This window comes from Stegodyphus dumicola, chromosome 3 (assembly GCF_044657685.1).
Source record: "Stegodyphus dumicola isolate Sdum_Otavi_A_Nest chromosome 3, ASM4465768v1".
Taxonomy (NCBI): Eukaryota; Metazoa; Arthropoda; class Arachnida; order Araneae; family Eresidae; genus Stegodyphus; species Stegodyphus dumicola.
In genome coordinates this window covers 93,320,857-93,339,575 of record NC_140770.1, presented here as the reverse complement: position 1 = coordinate 93,339,575, position 18,719 = coordinate 93,320,857, and the positions used below count along the sequence as shown (strand labels likewise).

The 18,719-nt window shown below is 36.4% G+C and overlaps 1 protein-coding gene across 1 annotated transcript in view; it reads left to right on the top strand.

Moving 5' to 3' along the window:
* The first annotated feature begins 14,259 nt into the window (after positions 1-14,259).
* Positions 14,260-18,719, top strand: part of LOC118190480 (dual specificity protein phosphatase 22-like) — a 70,085-nt gene continuing 65,625 nt past the window's right edge. Inside the window, exon 1 of the mRNA XM_035361199.2 lies at positions 14,260-14,688. Within this exon, the coding sequence (XP_035217090.1) occupies positions 14,668-14,688 (21 nt within the window). The 5' untranslated portion in view covers positions 14,260-14,667. The remainder of the gene's footprint in view (positions 14,689-18,719) is intronic.

Here is an 18,719-nt window from a genome sequence, read left to right as displayed (position 1 = left end):
ACATGACCGGAATTACTGGAAATACCGACGACATGACCGGTTCAGAGAGAAATATAAAAATGCATAACAGAATACGTAAACACTGCCAAAGGGCATATGATCCCGCTATTAAAAGATAATAACATTGCCTTAAACAGCCAAACTAAAAATAATATCGATAAATTTAAGCAGCAGCTTTCGCCAGAATTTCAATTTCATTTTTAAGTCTTGAATGTTGTTAATTTTGGGAATTCTTTTGATCATGGACTCATTAATACTTGTGAATTTTTTCTATCTGGGAATATTAGTGCTTTCCTAAATTGGTGATAAAAAGGAATGAAGCTCAATATAAAGGCAAACTGGATAATGTTTCGATAAAATTGTTGAATGTACTTTAATCGAACAGTTATGTGAGATATTCGTAAGAGGAAAAAGTCAAATATTGCAGAAGTATTATAATGATAGTGAGTATGAGGATTTGGTGCTATTGCAATGAAATGCTTAGATTGTATGAAGACAAAAATTCTTCAGCTTCTGTACTTACAAAGAGCCAGATACCAGCTAAGATGTTTGGTGCTGAAATAGCCGCTAATGATAATGTATGAATTAATTTTCAAAGGATAACTCAGTTCCGCATAATCAGTAATATTACTGGGTGACATATACAGGGTAATCTTTTTTAAAGTGAAAGTGTTTGGAGCGCCCTGTAGCGCGATCTAATAGCCGAAATGGCACCAAACTTGGTATTTAGACTAATCAAGACATGGGAAATAGGATTCCGTGAAAAAGAGTTTTAGTTCCAAAAATCGCTGCTGGGCATTTTGTGGTGCTGCTGTAGCTTACAATAATGAGAATTAGCATAAAACACGGGTGTCAAAGAAAAATGCAAATGTTGTGCGATGACAGCGCCAGTAATAGGGCCTATAAAAGCAAGTAGTAGACAGCTCCGACAAATAATCTCAGCTGAAGTAAACGAGCTTCAGTGGACATGCCTCTCTCGTTACCGGAACGTGCGTTACTGGTGAAGCTGTATTACATGAATCAATGTAATGCATCCGCAGCTCTTCGGGAATTTCGAACCAGAAAAAAATTACGAAAGGGGCCTTTATCGCTGAATGGTCTTAAGAAAATGATTAAGAAGAAGAAAGGAAGTTCGAGGAAATGGGGTTAAGAAGTTCGAGGAAATGGGGTTACTGATCATTCGCGCTGGGAGAGGACGTAAACCAGTATCAGAAGATGTAATAACTGATGTGGCAACTGCAATTGTCGAAGGATCGCAGGGAACCATTGCTGGTACTAGCAGCGCCCGGGGTGTAGCTCGACAATAGGACATGAATTATTCCACGGTATGGAGAGTTTTGCTGCGCGTTATTGGATTTTACCCCTACAAAATCAGCCGCTTGCACGAACTGAAACCAAGTGATTATGATAACGGAGTGACATTCGCTCTATCGTTTCTTGCCAGGGTAGAAACTGATGATGCTTTCCCATGGCACATTCTGTGGGGAGATGAGTGCCATTTTTATCTCAATGGGTCCGTAAACACACAAAATAGCCGAATTTAAGCTTCTGAGCAGCCCCACACCGTGCACGAAATCCCATTAAATTCCCCAAAAGTCACTGTTTGGTGTGGTTTCGCAGCCGAATTCGTAATTGGGCCATTCATTTTTGAGACCATCACTCCGACCCCAAACGAGCACCATAAATGCAGAAAGGTACCACGAAATGCTGCAAACGCTTGTTATTCCACAACTTCAGTAAAGAAACCGTCTCCAACAGACAATCTTTATGCAGGATGGTGCTCCACCACACATTAGTAATAAGGTAAAGCAGATGTTGCGCCAAAACTTCACTGATGATAGACTCATAACTCGCAGTTTTCCAGTTGCATGACCGTCTCTTTCTCCTGACCTGACGCCATGCGATTTTTGGCTCTGGCTGTATTTGAAATCTCAAGTTTATGTTGGTGGAGTATCAAATTTGTCTATTCTAAAGGACAACATAACAAAGACAGTGCGGAATATTCCTCGTGATATGTTACATACGGCTGGGGAGAACGTTGTGCACAGAATGCACGGTGTTATTTCTGAGAGCGGTGTTCACATTGAATGTGGTCTAATTCCTCACCGGGGAAGTTAATGTATTCAATAAACATTAATAATTTAACTGTAAGATTGTATGTCTTGATGTTCCGTGTCTTGATTAGTGTAAATACCAAATTTGGTGCCATTTTGGCTATTAGATCGCGCTACAGGGCGCTCCAAACACTGTCACTTTAAAAAAGACCACCCTGTACATGTTTCCTTGTAATATCTTGTCTAATTTGGAAGTTCTTGAGGGCTAGAATATTGAAGAACTGTGTAGCAAATTATTGCAGAGATCTATTCTATAAGAGTCTAAAGAAGGGTTAAATTTACCCTTTATTCCAACTCAAAATAAATGAACAGATGGCCCCTTCTCGGGATTTCAGTAAGCCTCCACTTGGTATTTAACTTAAGATAGAAAAAAAGAAAAAAAAAACTAATCTAATATTAACTAAAATAAACCAGCGCATAGAATCAACTAACAGAGTTGGCCCTTATTTAAGATCATCAGCGGATACTAGCAGGCACGTAACAATGTGGCCGAATAGTAGTAGTAAGATTAGCAACAACGTTGACTGGAAGGCAGAACATGCTGTCCATCTACGCTCTACTAAGTATTCTAGTGAAGTGATTTAGAGTTCAGATTAAATACTTGTTTCTATCTCATTTCTAAAACCTCATTCTGGCAAGGAAATGTAGGTGGAATACGAGAAAGGAAAGGGTTGTTCCAAAATAACTATTCAAAAATTAAAATAAACCTCTATATCCTAAAGTAATGTTTTTGTTGTCTGTTTGAAGGGTGTTAACTCTGATTTTTAAGGAATGTGCATTACACTTATTCCAAAAACAAGGAATGTTTTTACGTATATATGTGATAGTACCAATGGTTCCGCCAGTATGCCTCTCTGTCCTATAAGTTTGATAATTAGGAAGTAGTACACTAGAAGAAATTTTGAGATGCGTTTCTTGAATGAAGACTAGATTTTAATCTTCAATAAGATCGATAAGTTCTTTCTTGCCATAAAGGCCATTAGCAGTCCAAGACATGATAGATCTACTTCTGTTCTTGTGCTCTTGAGGATATTAGACACGCTCGGATAAATTTTCTAGGTGATATGAAATAACGCCTGTTTTATGTCTTACTAATATTCCATAGCATTTTCAGAAAAGAAAAGTCAAATAAATCTAACAGTGGAGCAACATTTCTCTAGTTGATCTTCATATAATTTACACTGATTTGAAAAATGACCTTCTCCACTGGATTGCGTGTGCAGTACAGCAAGCTATGATAAAAATTTCTGACAGCGAAAACATTACATTGGTTCCGGAATCTTTCTTCGGACTTCAGTTTTGATATTCAGGTTGTAAGGTTTATCCAAAGTTTTTAACAGTTATCTTTATTTAAAGCTACTTTCCTGTCCTTCCTAATTTCAGCTTACAATTTCTTATAAGAATATGTTTTTAGAATCGCATTTAATACAGATGAGTAAGAGTGGTATATAGTAAGTCGAAGTTCCACTGACTTCGTTAGAGAGGCTCAGAGTTTCTGACTAACACGCGTTCGCCTTTTGGCTACGTCTCTCTCTAAGCTATTACTAAGCTCGGCCGTATTTCAGGTCCTTGATAGCTTCTCCAGCTTATTTAATATTTAGGGGTCAACTACTTAGAATTTTGATAGGTTCGGCTGTATCGTTTTTGTTAAGCATTAGTTAAGTTTAATTTCTTATTACTTTGGGTTCAAGCCCAAGTGGAGGCTTTGCTGTACGCTCTGAGAAAGGAGCCAACTGTTCAATTCTTATTTTGAATAATAAAGGGTAATTAACCCTTCTTGAGTTTTACGTCTCTGTTCCCGAACTCAAGCGATTATTCGCTTATCTATTCACGAAGTTCCTACACATTTAGCTGTTAGATAAAAGGTTTGAACCTCACAAGGGCCATATTGTTGGGCCTTGCGCAGTGACACTGCGTTGTGTAAGCGCAGTGTCACTGCGTTGGGTAAGCGCAGTGACACTGCACTTGGAGATACAGTGGAACATCGAGATACGAGTTTAGTTTGTTCCAGCTTTCAGTTCGTATAGGGAATTTCTCATATCTAGAAACAAACACCCCCCTGAAAATAATGGAAATCCACTTAATCCGTTCCGCACCATCCCGAAATATCAACATATAATTCAATTTTCCTAAAAAATAACACTGGTAAATAATACCTGGTGTTTTTCGGAGAAGGTTCAAGTACAGATTCTTAGCCTTAGCACAAATGATAGCTTCCGATACTGAATCGCCTTTGAACTGTTTCCTCGTTAATTCACACCAGCAACAGCTTTTCAACATCTTCTAGGAGTTTTCGACTGGTGCTTGGAAATAACGGTAACTCCTTTGTCCACATCAAGTTTCTTAATTTATTCCTTCTTCTTCAGAATAGTGCAGATCGTCGATATCGAGAGGCCGTAAGTCTTCGCCAATTCCGTCCCATTAACACCACGCTTATGTATATCTATGATTCCTTTATTACTTTCAACGGCCATGCCTTCCTTCGTTTTCTTTACGACACTATCTGAGCCAACAATATTCTTGGGAGGCATCGTGAAATATTTTCACGTTAAATGTAAAAACCAATTAACTCACAAGCGCGCAAACAAGTAGATCAAAGAGCACTGAGTGATCTGACGAGAGGATTTCTTTAGTCGACCCGGATCAGAAAACATGCCACGCATGCCAACAATTTGGCTCATTATTCGAGTCAATGTTCTTATTTAGAGACGAAGTTTTCGTACATTCCTTGTATATCAAATTTCTCGTATATAGAGGTGCTCGTATTCTCGGGGTTCCACTGTATATTATAGAGGAAGGAGTCTATTTCCTATTTAATTCATTAACCGTCTCCTATATGTAGACTTGAATCTAGCAATGAGATTGTGAATGATTTCTTTGGGGATTCCTGTGAATGCCAGACCTCTTGTTATGACTTTGAGCACCTTATCTTCAAGCAATTTCTAGGTATGAGCTTGAACACTACTAAAATCTACGAGGTTCCTGATTTGTATGTGAACGTTGGAGTTAGGTGAGTTAATTGAGCCGGTGAGTTATTTTGGCCGTTGAGTTAACCAATAATTCTTGATCCAGATTTTTATCATTATCAACAACTACACTTGTTCTACTTCTAGATTTTGAAATTGTCTTGAAAAAGGAATACTAAACATTTGCGTAACTAAGTTTCGTTTCTTTGCATATTTTATAGGAGTGTGGATGGTCTTTCGGCTTGAATTATGAGAGTTTATATCAAACTGTTGAAAAGGCTTGGAACCATTAGTCATAAACTCTTCAAACTGATATTTCGCTTGAGTATGAACTTCCAGTATTAAATGCTTGAATTGATGTTTTGTGTGCTATTAGCATCTGTATATTTGAAGGGATATTTATGATAAATGTAGTTATTTGTGTCTCGAAATTATATGATTGTTTGCTGTTAATTTCTAAAAGCAAATCTTTGATAAGAATATCAATTTCTCGCAATTACTAATCGGTACTAATTACAATCTCACTCAATTAATACTAATTACAATCTCGCAATTACTGCATTATTTTGACTGTAAGGCTAATTCTGTGCCGCAAAATCAGAACTGTTTGACAGTGCTGCCTCCATCTGTATCATTAAATATACAGCGTTCATGAAAATTCACGTTAAGTTACCTCTAATGTATTAAAGCATAATTCCTTCAGAAGAGAACGATTAAATTATAGCATAAAATCCGTATCTGTGACTTCACTGAACTCAAACTCAAGAAAAGTTTTACATTTGATCGATTATCTCCAGAACTGACAGACAGATTTTAATGAAATTTGGAACGAACATAGGTTGACGAAATAAATAAATAATAATAATAAAAATAAAAAAAACATACCATATAACAGTCATGTACACATTCAAGATAGAGGGTTCGGCTAATCGAAACAGGAAGTTCTAAACCGAAATTGCAAAATCGAACGAAAAAAGAAAGCTAATACCAGGTATGAATTCATCTAACAGTCACAGTGTTATCGTAAAGCGACTTTATACCGAAAATGAGACAGTTTTATGCAACTCTCTTGTAATCGCTCTTAGTACTGCAGCAATTTTGGATATACACTGCTCAAAACAATTAAAGGATATTGCGGTTTTAGGTGGATCTTGTGGCTGGGAAACTTTTTAGCTGATTGACACATGGTCGACAGACGTAGTAGGTTATATGAGAATAAATTACACATGTTTGGCAGAAAAAAATGCATTTTATTGCGCATTTGTGTACAAAAGGAAAAAAACACCATCTGTGCATATGAGAAAAAAAGAATAAGAAAAGGTGTTTTCTTCAAAGGAAATCATTTTTAGTAGGGGGTATGGTTTCCACGGACGGCCAGCAACGTTGAACACCTTTGAGGCATGGAGTCAATGAGGCTATTAATCACAAGTTGGGGTATTCTGTCCCACTCTTCCAGAAGAGCTCTTTCCAGTTGTTGGAGAGTTTGTGGGGGTGGTTGGCGGCCAGCAACTCGTCTTCCTAGACCGTCCCAAACGTGCTGTATTGGATTCATGTCTGGAGAACACGCTGGCCATTCCTTTCGTACGATTCCTTCCTCGAAAAGGAAATCCTCCACCAGGTTAGCACCATGGGGCCTGCAGTTATCGTCCATTAAAATGAAAATGTCCATAAAAAAGCGTAAGGGACTACAATAGGCCTGAGGATCTCATCCCTATATTGGCAACCAGTCAGAGGTCTATCTCGAATGATGTAGAGGTCTGTGCGCCCGTCAATGGAGATGCCCCCATACACCAACACTCTCCCACTGCCAAATCTGACACTTAACGCAGGATTATTTCTACTGCCACGGTCCCTACAGATGAAAATACGCCTATTATCAGGATGAACAGAAAAACGGGACTCGTCAGAAAAAGAACATTGCTCCATTCATTTCTCCTCCAGTTCACATGCTCTATTGCCCACTTCCTGCGGTCGCGACGATGCCTTGATGTTAGTCTAACACATACCATAGGTCGGCGAGCATACAGACCTACACCATGGAGCCGGTTTCAGACAGTCTGAGTTGAAACCGTGGTGCCAGTAGCCGAGCGAAGGTGCTGTTGGAGAAGAGTAGCATTCATATTTCGGTGTCTCCGAGCCGTTAACACTAAATAACGATCTCCATTGAGCGTTGTTGCCCGTTTACGACCTTGCCCTGGTCTTCGGCCTGCACTTCCAGTTTCCAAAAAACGGTTCCAGATCCTGGAAATCACACTTTGTGACACTCCAGTGGCTTGCGCTACTTCGGCTTGAGTTTGGCCCCATTCTAACCTACCAACAACTCTCCAAGCTTCTGAACCGGTTAAATGACTTCGCTGAGACATCGTACTCATCGAAACAAAGCAGTCACTGAATGCCGATCATCCTTGTCTTCATTGTCTTTTATTCAGTTGAAAGTCAAATTTCATTCGCTGTAGCTGAAGGGACGTTTTTGACGTCGAACTCAAAATTAGCATACTCCACAGCTTGAAAATCAGAAAAATTTGCATTTGTTATTCTCTTTTTCCATTTTCGGCAAAAAACATTTCGCTTATATCTTTATTTTATATAAAACTTACAATATCCTTTAATTGTTTTGAGCAGTTTAGCTTCTGGAGGTTTCAGAAGAGGAAAGGTGAGCTGTAGTTGCTCTTCTAAGAGTGTCCCAGACATGTCTTCTAGAATTTAGGACTGAAGATTTGGCTTACCGATTCATCTAATTAATATTCTAATTTTGCAGAATATCATCCACCAGATTAGGCCCATGTAGACTAATGCAGTGATTCCTGAAAATGAATCCCTGAAAAGGCAAACGATAGTCTCTATACTCTCAGAAGTCACAGAATATTCATAGAACAAAGCCATAAAGTGTGCGCTCATCCAACATGGTGCTTACTCAGAACTTCGAAAACAATCCGTTGTCATACTGGTCTCTTTCTATGATAATGGAGGGAACTAAGTAGCCATGGTTCTCTCCAGGTAGATACATCAAAAATTGGTGGCAGATCAAACCGGGATTCATCTACGAAGAGAAAGGCTTATCCCATTTATGCTTAATCCAAACCTGATTAGAGTCCTACGTTTTTCTGGTCAGGGGTCAGATGCCCTCAGTTCATTTTTATAGACAACTTCCCTCAGCCATTAATTTGGTGAAAGCTGTTCGAGAAAGTGAGGATACCGAATGAATTGAACAGCTAGATCTCTAGACAAAGCCTATAGAACACGTCCAAGAAGCTCTTGTGAAGACAATTCCTACCTGCTATTCCCTGTAAGAAATCTCTAGGACTTGAAATAATGTTGCTGCAGAAGTGGGACTGACTGCCGCAAGAACTCAAAAACTGCTTCATTTTCAATATTTGATTGCTGTATGTGTGGTAAAGGACACTATATTTCCCTAAACCTCCTTTTACGTTCATTCTTTTAACTTCTGTTTTAGATATTTTTATACCGATGATATATATTCTACGTAACATCAGTCTATGTCCATACGAACTTTTATTAAAATCTGTCTAGTTTGGGAGAAAATCAATGTGAAATGTTCTCCAGAAAATTCCCTTACTTTGGAACAAATGTAAAATGTGTAACTAAACAGACCTAATGTAAAATTCTCTTAATTTAGAACACCTGTGTGTTTACGCGAATTCATAAAAGTCTGTATAACATTATTTAAACTCATATAAGAAAATCTGAACTGTGAATTAATTTTAAAAACTATAATTTTAAGAAAAATTTATTTGGAATATATTTTGAGAATATTACTATAAATGTTTTACCCTTAATGGTGTGGTGTGGTGTATTTAATTATGACAAAGCACACAAGGGCTGTCTGCCTAAGGGAAGGGTTGCTTTTGTGGAGGAGGAAGTTCTAAGGGAAACTGGCTCGTATACACGTTACACATGGGGAAAACCACGAAAACACCCATGCAGCCAGCCCGTTCGCGGGATTCGAACATCGAACCGAACTACAAGTGTTCAGCGACTTTACCGCTCGGGCGCTGGTGGGCGTTTTACCCTTAATGTACAGTTGTTTAATAACTGGATTAAAAATTATCACTTCAATTTTAAATCTCTGATAGGAAATAGCTATAAGAAATAAATACGTTTAGAGGAACATGTCTTGACGAAATGTGAAACAGGTTTATAAATATAATAGAAAATAACGATAAGATCAAAGATTTAGGGCGAGAAGAGAAACATTTTTCGAATAGATTATTACATTAAAGATGTTACATTATAAGGTATTTCTCCCGCCTTCTTGGCATGCTTTCGTGGTGTAGTAGTTAGCACGCTCGACGCGTATTCGAGAAACCCGTGGTTTGAGTCCCGGCGAAGGTGTTGCTCATTTTCCATCTCCTACTTTCAAAAATACCTAATGTCTCTACAACATTATAGATTTCATTTTTTTAAATATTTATTGTGTTATTTTACGTAAACATACTTAAATATTTTAATATTTTTGTTTCATTTTTGCTATTAAGTCATATAATATATTGTTACGAAATGTACAGGAGAGGCAAGATAGCTTCCCCGCAAAGCAGTTTTAGGGTTGCCATAAAATGGCAAACTAATGCAAAGTTGCCACATTTGGCGAGAAATCGTCCGTTTGGCGACATTTGGCAATAGAATTGGCGATATGCCATGGACGGATGGAGAACCTTCTGGAACCAATTCTTACCGGTTTAGCCCAGAACGTTCTCGAACACCAGTCAAAAGCTATATAAACCCTGCTTGGTACGCGGAGAGTTAGTTAGTATCGAGTTGGTGTCTCGTCTAGCGAGTCAATCCCTGCGGAGTCGATCGCGTTGACAGCCGGCAGCGAGTGCTGAGTGGGTCGTCGAGTGCACCGAAAGAGTCTCGTAGTGTATCGTGGTTAGTGCATCGTCGAGAGATTGTGTTAAGCCCTGGGAACAACTGAACCGAAGAGTCGAAAGCCGGTGCTCTGTTGTGTCGTCGAGTGCATCGCGAGTTGTAGCGTGGAGAGTCTCGAGAGTACGTGGAGTTCCGAGAACGACTAAGCAGAGTCGGGAGCTGTATTCTGATGCTTTGCAGTGAAGCTGTCTCCACCGTTATTGCCTGATAGTGTGAAGGCTGTGTCGCTGATTGTTCCAGCGTGTTTATAGTAGATCTTCGACGACTGTAAAAGTGTTTTGGAGCTGTTCTGATTAATATTGGCTAAATAAAGTGTGTTTCGCTAATTCATCAAGAGTCGTCGTTATTACTCCAAATCCACACAAATCCCGTACGAACGGGAAGGAAGAAAATAACGTAACAACTGGTGTCAGAAAAAAAAGCGCAACAATATTTAATATTTTGTTGCGTAATAGACATTTTAATGTTATTTAAAATTTAAAAATGTAATTAAGATACATATTTGAATTAATAAATAAGTTTTCGTAAAATTCTCAATTAAAATTTTATATTGTAATTTTAAGTCGATGTCAAATCATACATTCAAAGATAATGTCAACCAAATTTAGTAAAGCACTAGCAGATTCACTGTGAACAGGTGGAATTGACATAAATCGCTTAATGTGTGCAAAAACCTGTTCTCGATGATTGGAAAATCTTTCTTGTAACAGTGACCAAGCAACGTCATGATTTTGATTCGAAACTTGGATTGACTTTACGACTCAGAGTGAATCGCCTTTAAGAGCTGATAATAAATATTGAAGTTTTTGTCCTTTTGACAAATTATCTTGTTATGCACAACAGCCTTAAATAGATCATTAAAAGCTATCCATTCATAAACATTGCCAGTAAATGTAGGTAAACTCAATTTCAGAAGCTTTACATCTAGGGGTATTTTAGAGCAATTATCAACACTTATTTTACCTTGTTCATTCTCAGTACTTTTCACATAAAGCTTCACATTTAATTTATGTAAGAATGTTTTTAATCTTACGTAGATTTTTTTCCAGACGAACCTGCATCTCTTCCAAATCCGATTCTGCTTCACTAATATCCACTTTTAAACGCAATTTGTAATCCTTTTTGTAATTCAGCTATACATCTTTTGACGGTGCACACATTTTCTAATTTTACTTCTAATTCGGTTATAATATTCACTTATAGATTCAACCACCGATTCTACAAAGGTTTCTAAACGGGTGATTTTACCTTTTAGGGTAGCTTTTTCACGCTTTAACGAATTAATTTTTTCTTCCATTATTATGAACATAGGTTACACAACACAATCGCTTCGGAAGAAGAGCACACTTTCGTTTTCCCGAACTCACTATTTAGACGTCGCTGATTCGTTTCTAATTCGGGCTCGTCGATCCATGAAAGTTCATATTATATAAATAACAATTTTTCAATAACTCGAAAACACTTATAAAGTTTAGAACTGTAGCTTTATTTCACATTTCTGTAATTGCTTTAACATTTTCGCCACAAAGGCGGGAACTCTCCCTTCTCCAAATTACTATTTTAACGTTTAATGCAACCATTTAAATAAAATGGTTTACATTTAACCTTAAAATGTTTATTAATTTATTTAATACTAGCGGAAGTACCCGATGCAAGTTAAGTTAGATTGAGAGTGATGTATCTAACAGAGAGAACCATATCTTCTTTGTAATCCTTCTCTAATAACGATGCCAAAAATACGATTCATAGTCATACATTTTTCAGTCTGATGCGATACGGAACCCGCATAAAAAGTTTCGAGAGAAAAATAAACTAATTCTTTCTCATTATATCAAAAACAATGGCCGTAGTTTTTAATTCTATTCTTCTATTCGTCTTTCTTCGTAAAAGCTCAAGTTCCACCTAGTATTTCACTATATTCAATTTTAGTCTATTAAAGGTGGCAAAAATTATCAGTTAATTGATCAGAAATCGATAACGCGAACAAACAAATAAACAGGCATTCTTTATATAGAGAGATTTTGTAAAACCTCAAATTTTTGAATAACAAACTCTACGATTTGAAAGCGAGCAGTAGCAACACTTTTTGAAATAAAGAATTTTTATCTCCAACGCGCGAGACTGTTGCCACTCGCAAAAATGAGTGCGAAAATTAGCCCTTTCAGAGTTTTTAATTAATATCTCGGCTGATTAAAGTCGTGCGAGTATGAGAAGTCGAAATGGCTTCCCACGATTTTTTGGAATCGGAGCTAATGTATTTAATATTTGGCAATGATATTTTTATTTCATTGTAAAGCTTAGAAATTTTTTATTAACAAACTCTACGATTTGAAAGCGAGCAACGAGCAACGTGTGAGACTGTTGCCACTCGGAAAAGGAGGGCGAAAATGAGCGTTTTAAGCGTTTATAATTAATATATCTGATTTTAGCTTTTTTTTTTTTTTTTTTTTTTTTTGAAAAAAGTGGACGTCGACCTTTTCCAAGACCCCGAAAAGAATTGTAGAAAATTTGGTGACGATATCTGTAGTAGTGGCTGAGTTATTAGCGAACAAACAAACAGACTTTCTTCTTTATATAGTTTGATTTCCCATGAATATTCAGTAATAAGGTTTGACTTTTTTTAGCTGCTTTTTAAGTAATAATTAAGGTATTTCGTGATCCTACGTTCCAATTTGTAAGTTAACAGATTTTATTTAAATTTTTGTAAATTTTCTGATCGAAATGCTCTTTACAGTTGAATATCATTTAAGATAAAATATGTATGTTCAATTAGTACTTTTTGAAAATGTAGTTTTTGTAACTACTAGCATCTTCAGATTTTAAAATATTAAATCTCATTGCAATAGAAGAGAGAATAAGGTTGATTTGGTCACTATTTTATGCTCTGGTTGTAGACACATTAGGTTTTTTTTTTTGGAAGAAGGCAAGACGAAAAATTAGCAATCTCCTTCGCCTGTAATCGAACCACGGATCTCTGGAATACCAGCCCACCGTGCAGAACCACTACACCACGAAGACACGCTAGGAAGGCAGGAGAAATACCTTATATACTCCCCCTTTTAAAGGACGACTGGGGTTCTTAGGAGACCCAATCGCCAAATCCTGGGGTTGAGAGTCATCATCCATCACCCTTTTAGTTCGGGAGCCACTGTAGAGACAGTAGGTTTTATTTGGAAGCAGGCAAGATGAAAAATTAGCAACCTCCTTCACCGGGAATCGAACCACAGATCTCTGGAATACCGGCCCAGCGTGCAGAACCACTACACCCCGAAGGCACGCTAGGAAGGCGAGAGAAATACCTTATATGGTCAGATTTCTTCCACTCAAAAGTCATTCACGAAGGAATCTCGCTCTTCTTAGGCAGATTATTATTGCTGTAATTCAAATAATTCAATCCAATCTAATGTCATTCACTACTACATTCATTTATACGTAGCGTAATTTTCTCTTCTAGCAACATTTTTAGGTTTCGCTGCAGTTCGATGCCACTATACTCGTATATGTCCCTCAGGGGGTCAAGTTTTGATGTCTTGTCCACTCATTCCCGTGCTGTTGAAAAAAATTAACTATTAAGTTTCTTTTTAGAAAGATATATTTGATTATATGTATTTCGCAGGTTCGCAATTTTAATTCTGAACTTTATGTTTTATTACTATTTATGGTTATATTAGCTAAAAATGAATTAATAATTAGTTAACAACTATTGCAAAACAAGTCATAACAATGAAAAATTTTAATTCTTACAGTTTATTTTCTTAATTTCTATTTTTCAAAGACAGCTTTTTATTACTTGTGCAAAAATTAGTGTGTAATCCCAAATAAGCAAGATAAATAAATCAATAAATAAATGATTCGCTATTTTTTATATTTCTATTTTTAAAATACCTTCTTTATTCGTCATATAATCGGTATTGTTTTTGTTAATTCTTCTTACCCGTCCATTTTAACGAAATAAATCTATTTTAGAAATATTTTCCCGTTTTGAAAGCGCAAGGGCAGTTTCATTTTTGTAAACTTATAAAGTATTATACAATCATACTTCTTTAACATAGAGGTGACAAATTACTTTTTGATTGTATTTAAGACATTTTCCCTAGTCTCATTAGGTCACTGTACTGTGGAAATTTGGTGTCGATATATTTCAGCTGCTATTTCCTAGGAGTGGACAAAGTAAAGAATTACTATCTGAAGGGGAAAAAAACAGTTTTTCGAATAGCCACCAGATGGCCGATTAATATGGCGCGTACCTTTCGTTCGACGGTTGTGAGAGGAGAAATTATTTTCAGAACCTATCGAACGTCGCAGTGTACTCGAGCACTTCGCTAAATTTACATCTGCATGCGATTTTTACAATGATACTTAGCATGCATATCACGTTATTCGACACCAATTTTCAGCTTCACAGCGAAGCGAAACTCCATAACAATATAAAAATGCTACGAGAACTTTAACTATTTAAGTGCCGCTATGTGATATTTAGGTTTCGATCTATGTTAGGGAGTAAAAAGTTTGGTTTGTACAAGTTCCAAAAGCCAGGAAATATCTGTTATGATTATTTCTATTAAACTGCTTCTAAGTGCCAATTACGCTCAATAATGACTGAATTTACAGAATTAAAGTCTGAGAAGTTTTTAATTGTTTTATTAAACTTTGCAGCTCAAAGCTCTAAAAGCTGGTGTATAGTAAAATGCTGCTGAAGGATGGGAAATGGAATGAATAAGGTATGTTTTTATTTATAATTTAAATAAGTAGCTAGCTATTTTATATATGACGAAAATTAGCTGTAATGCTATATAGTTTCAAAGACTACGTTGGACAAAGCATACACATGTAAAACATTTAATAATTATCATGCAATCTTTTGCAAATGCCTTAAATATATCCTTCTTCTATATAAAAATTTGGAACTCCACATCTGCGAGTTTTTGTTTGATTAAAAAATTTCTAGGGGAAATCTATTTCTGTGCTTCGTTTGCTAATATTAAGGTGAGAGAAATAAAATGTAAGTATTTGCGAATTTTCCATGCGCATACATGCCGCACAAATATTTTAAGAACCGTTGCATATTTTTGTCACTTATTAAGAGTTTATAATAGATTCCATGGGCAGAAATTAAACAGTTATTCCAATGACAAATCTTAATGAAGTTCGCTCCTTAAAAGAAATTTGAATCGATTTTTACATGTACTAATGCTTCAACATTATTTCTATTATCTGTAAACAACTGTGACTTTAAAGCTGAAAAGTATGAAGTTCTTATCAAATTAGAAAACTTAATACTTGTTTGATAAAGTAAAATTCTCGTTTGATAAATTTAAATTCAGCGTAAAACATGAGGAAATCAGACATTTCCAATGAATTTTTAGAGAGATATACATTTTAAATATTATTAATATTACTTTTTTGCTTTGTTTTTACAGTTTTAGTTTTAATTATATAAACGCAAATTAAAAGCCGTAACTCTAATTAGCAGCTTTTGTTATTTTATTTACTCAAATGCCTTCAAACCAGTCCTTCGTATTTTATCTTAAAACAAGTAATCAAAATTAATCACTTTTTCAGTTTAAAGAAAACCAAATTTAAGCATTTTAAATACAGAATGTGTTTACACAATTTTAGAAAAACTTTTATGCATAGTAAATATTTTGAATAACATTCTGAAGTTTCTTTTTGAAGGCCTTTTATCTACTTTCTAACTATATTTCTAAGCGAAAAAGGCATTTGATAATAAGAAGTAATGTTTTATTCCACCACTTTTCCGTGGCTTTTTTGTTAATCCAATGCTTTTGATCTCCAGCTATAAAATATTATTTTTTATTTTTTCAAAAAGCACTCGTTGGTGAAATTTCAAAAAAATTTAAGGAATCTGAACAAAATATTTAAAATCACTACCTCCCTCACCTGAAATTTTGAGATATTTAATTGTGTAGAATCATTAGGTTATTTTGAAGCAGGAGATGTGAAAAATATGCAGCGCTCATGGCGGGTCTGGAACCATGGACCTCTCGAATAGGCTTCGAGTATGCTTCCAATTATATTACGAAAACATGTGGAAAGGAGAGAGAAAATAAGGGGTGACTGGGAATTATGGGACCCAATCGCCAAATCCTTGTGGTGACGAATTACAGTACACCACATTTTAGTTGGGGCGCCACTTGTAGGATCATTAGGTTATTTTGAAGCAGGAGACGTGAAAATCTGCAGTGCCCTCGCTGGGACTCGAACCCAGGACCTTTCGAGTATAGTCCCAATTACACCACGAAGGCATGCGGAAAGAAGGGAGAAAATATCTTATAACCATAAATTTGTGTATTTGAAGAGTAGCTTTATTTTAGCAGACTTTAGTTAAAGTGACAAAATTTCATTTTTAAATAAAGAGAAAATTTTAAATTAAAAAATTTTAAATAATAAATTTAAAATAATAAGCATTTAAATTTTAAATAATGATAATTTTTAAATAAATATTCACTTTTAAATATTGGCATAACCGTGGTTCTAATGCTTGCGAGGACACAATTGAATTTTTCCAGCTCCTTACACCAAAAATTCTAATGGTCTTTTCATTAGCGTTTGGACGAAAATATGGCTGGCAATCTCTCGTCACCAATCGAACTTGCTCGACTAGGTCTCGAGCTTTTTATCATTGATCCTTTGAGTTGTAGAGAGCACAAATAATTCCTACTTTTTCTTGTGCGTTCACTTGTTTTGTGAGTAATCAGCATGCCCGGTTAACAATGAGAAGATCCGTAGTTCAAACCCCGATGAAGATAGGGTTATTTTTCATCTTTCTGACACCCAGAAATTAATGTTCTATATACGTTAATTACAGAACACAAAAGGATAACAGAATACAAATATTAAAGCTTAACTCAAGCATTTAATCAATGATATTTAGTAGACAAAGTTCGCCTATAAGTTTTCGTCGAGCTCTTGACTCACGCAAGCAAACACGAATAGAAAAGGGTAAAGCTAATTGAAATAAATTTAGAAGTTAGGCGAAAATTATATTAAAACGGTCCAGAGGTAACAAGAAAAGGCCAAAATTATCTCGCAAAATCAACAACTCTGTTGTTACACATATTAAATAATTTGCATCCTGGTGGGAGCCAAGGGAAATAAAAATAATAGTATAAGCAAAATAATAAGCTTTTAATAAGAGTTAAGCCCTACAAATATTCTAACGATTTATATCATGTTAAAATCATCAAATGATTAATATGAATAATTATCCCGTCAGTATTAATCATATTAATGAATGAACATGCGCATTTTTCACAATTTCATTTATATTTTATGGCACTGTGAAGAGACACCAAACGTTACTTAATGGCACTTAATGGGTTTATTTTTAAAAAAGTGGTTAACATACCCTGTGCTCATAAGTTGAGATATTCGGAAAGGATGAGGGATTCTTTACTCCATAAATTCGCCATAATTAAGGCTTACAAAAGAGCTTAATAAGAATGTAAACCCTCATTTATTAAACCGCTTTGAATTTATTCCCAAGTCTCATTTGAGCTGTTTCGTGAGTTTTGTAGATTAGTCTTTTAGGCTTTTTCTGCGGAAGGGAGCAGAATGTTAATTTTCTTGATAAAATCTTTCAGATTGACGCTTTGGTTATGGATACCTTTCTGAAGCCTTCAAAATGTCGTCAAATGTAGCGACATTTCAATAAATGTCGTCTAGAGCTAGTAGATTTGCAAAAAGCAGGATCTCTGTTTCCACTAGAGCTATTTAAAATATCCGAATTGTTCTCTACTTAAAACTTAACCAATTAGCCCAAAATAAAATAACCAAAATTATATGAACTGTTATTCCATTTGAACTCAAAATAAAGATAAGTTTTAAAAAAATGTGGGCAAAAAATAGTAAAACAAAATCCACATTATATTACAAATACACTGGTGAAATAAATTAAGAGAATTTGCATACTTTATCGAATTGCATGGAAAAAACTGAACTGAAGGAAAAACCACTGCTTCTAGATAAAAATTCAAATCTTGCACGACAAATACACAAGCGTACACGTGTGTATGGGGAGCTAGCAGAAAAACAGGCTTTATAAGCGCGTGGAGGGTAAAACGAATTGCGTTCGCTAAGCACACTTCGGCGAATTTCTTGGCAATTTGGCAGCAATTCACATCGGAACAGTAAAAATGAGTAACCACCAACGTTTAGATGATGGAATGAACTGGTGGGCAGGCTAGAGGCAGGCCAATCGCAAGTTCAGATATGAAGAGAGTTTAATTTAACGCCCAGCGCAGTCTGTAACTTATGGAAACAGTTCCAGGCTACTAGATCCATCTAGAGAAAGCCTGGGCAAGGTCATCCAAGAGGCCCCACGGCCAGAGAAGATCGCTATTTGTCCATTTTAGAGAGGCATTACAGAGGGGGCTACAGCTTCTCAGTTCTCTCGGGACCTGTATGCAGCCACAGGAACGCGTGTAACAAGCGTGACTGTTTCCAAAAGACTGAATGAGAGAGGTTTGTAGCCAGAAGACCGACTGTTTGCATCCCGCTCACGTCTACGGATAGGAGAGTCCGATTAGCATGGTGCAGGCAGCATAGTGATTGGAGTACGGAACAATGGGTGGCCATTCTGCTCACCGACGAGTCCCGTTTTAGCCTAATTACCGATTTTCGCCATACTTTCATATGGAGAGAGCCAGGGACCCACCACCTACCATCCAATGTCCGCGAAATCAACAGTTATGGCGGTGGCGGTGTAATGGTCTGGGCAGGCATCATGTTT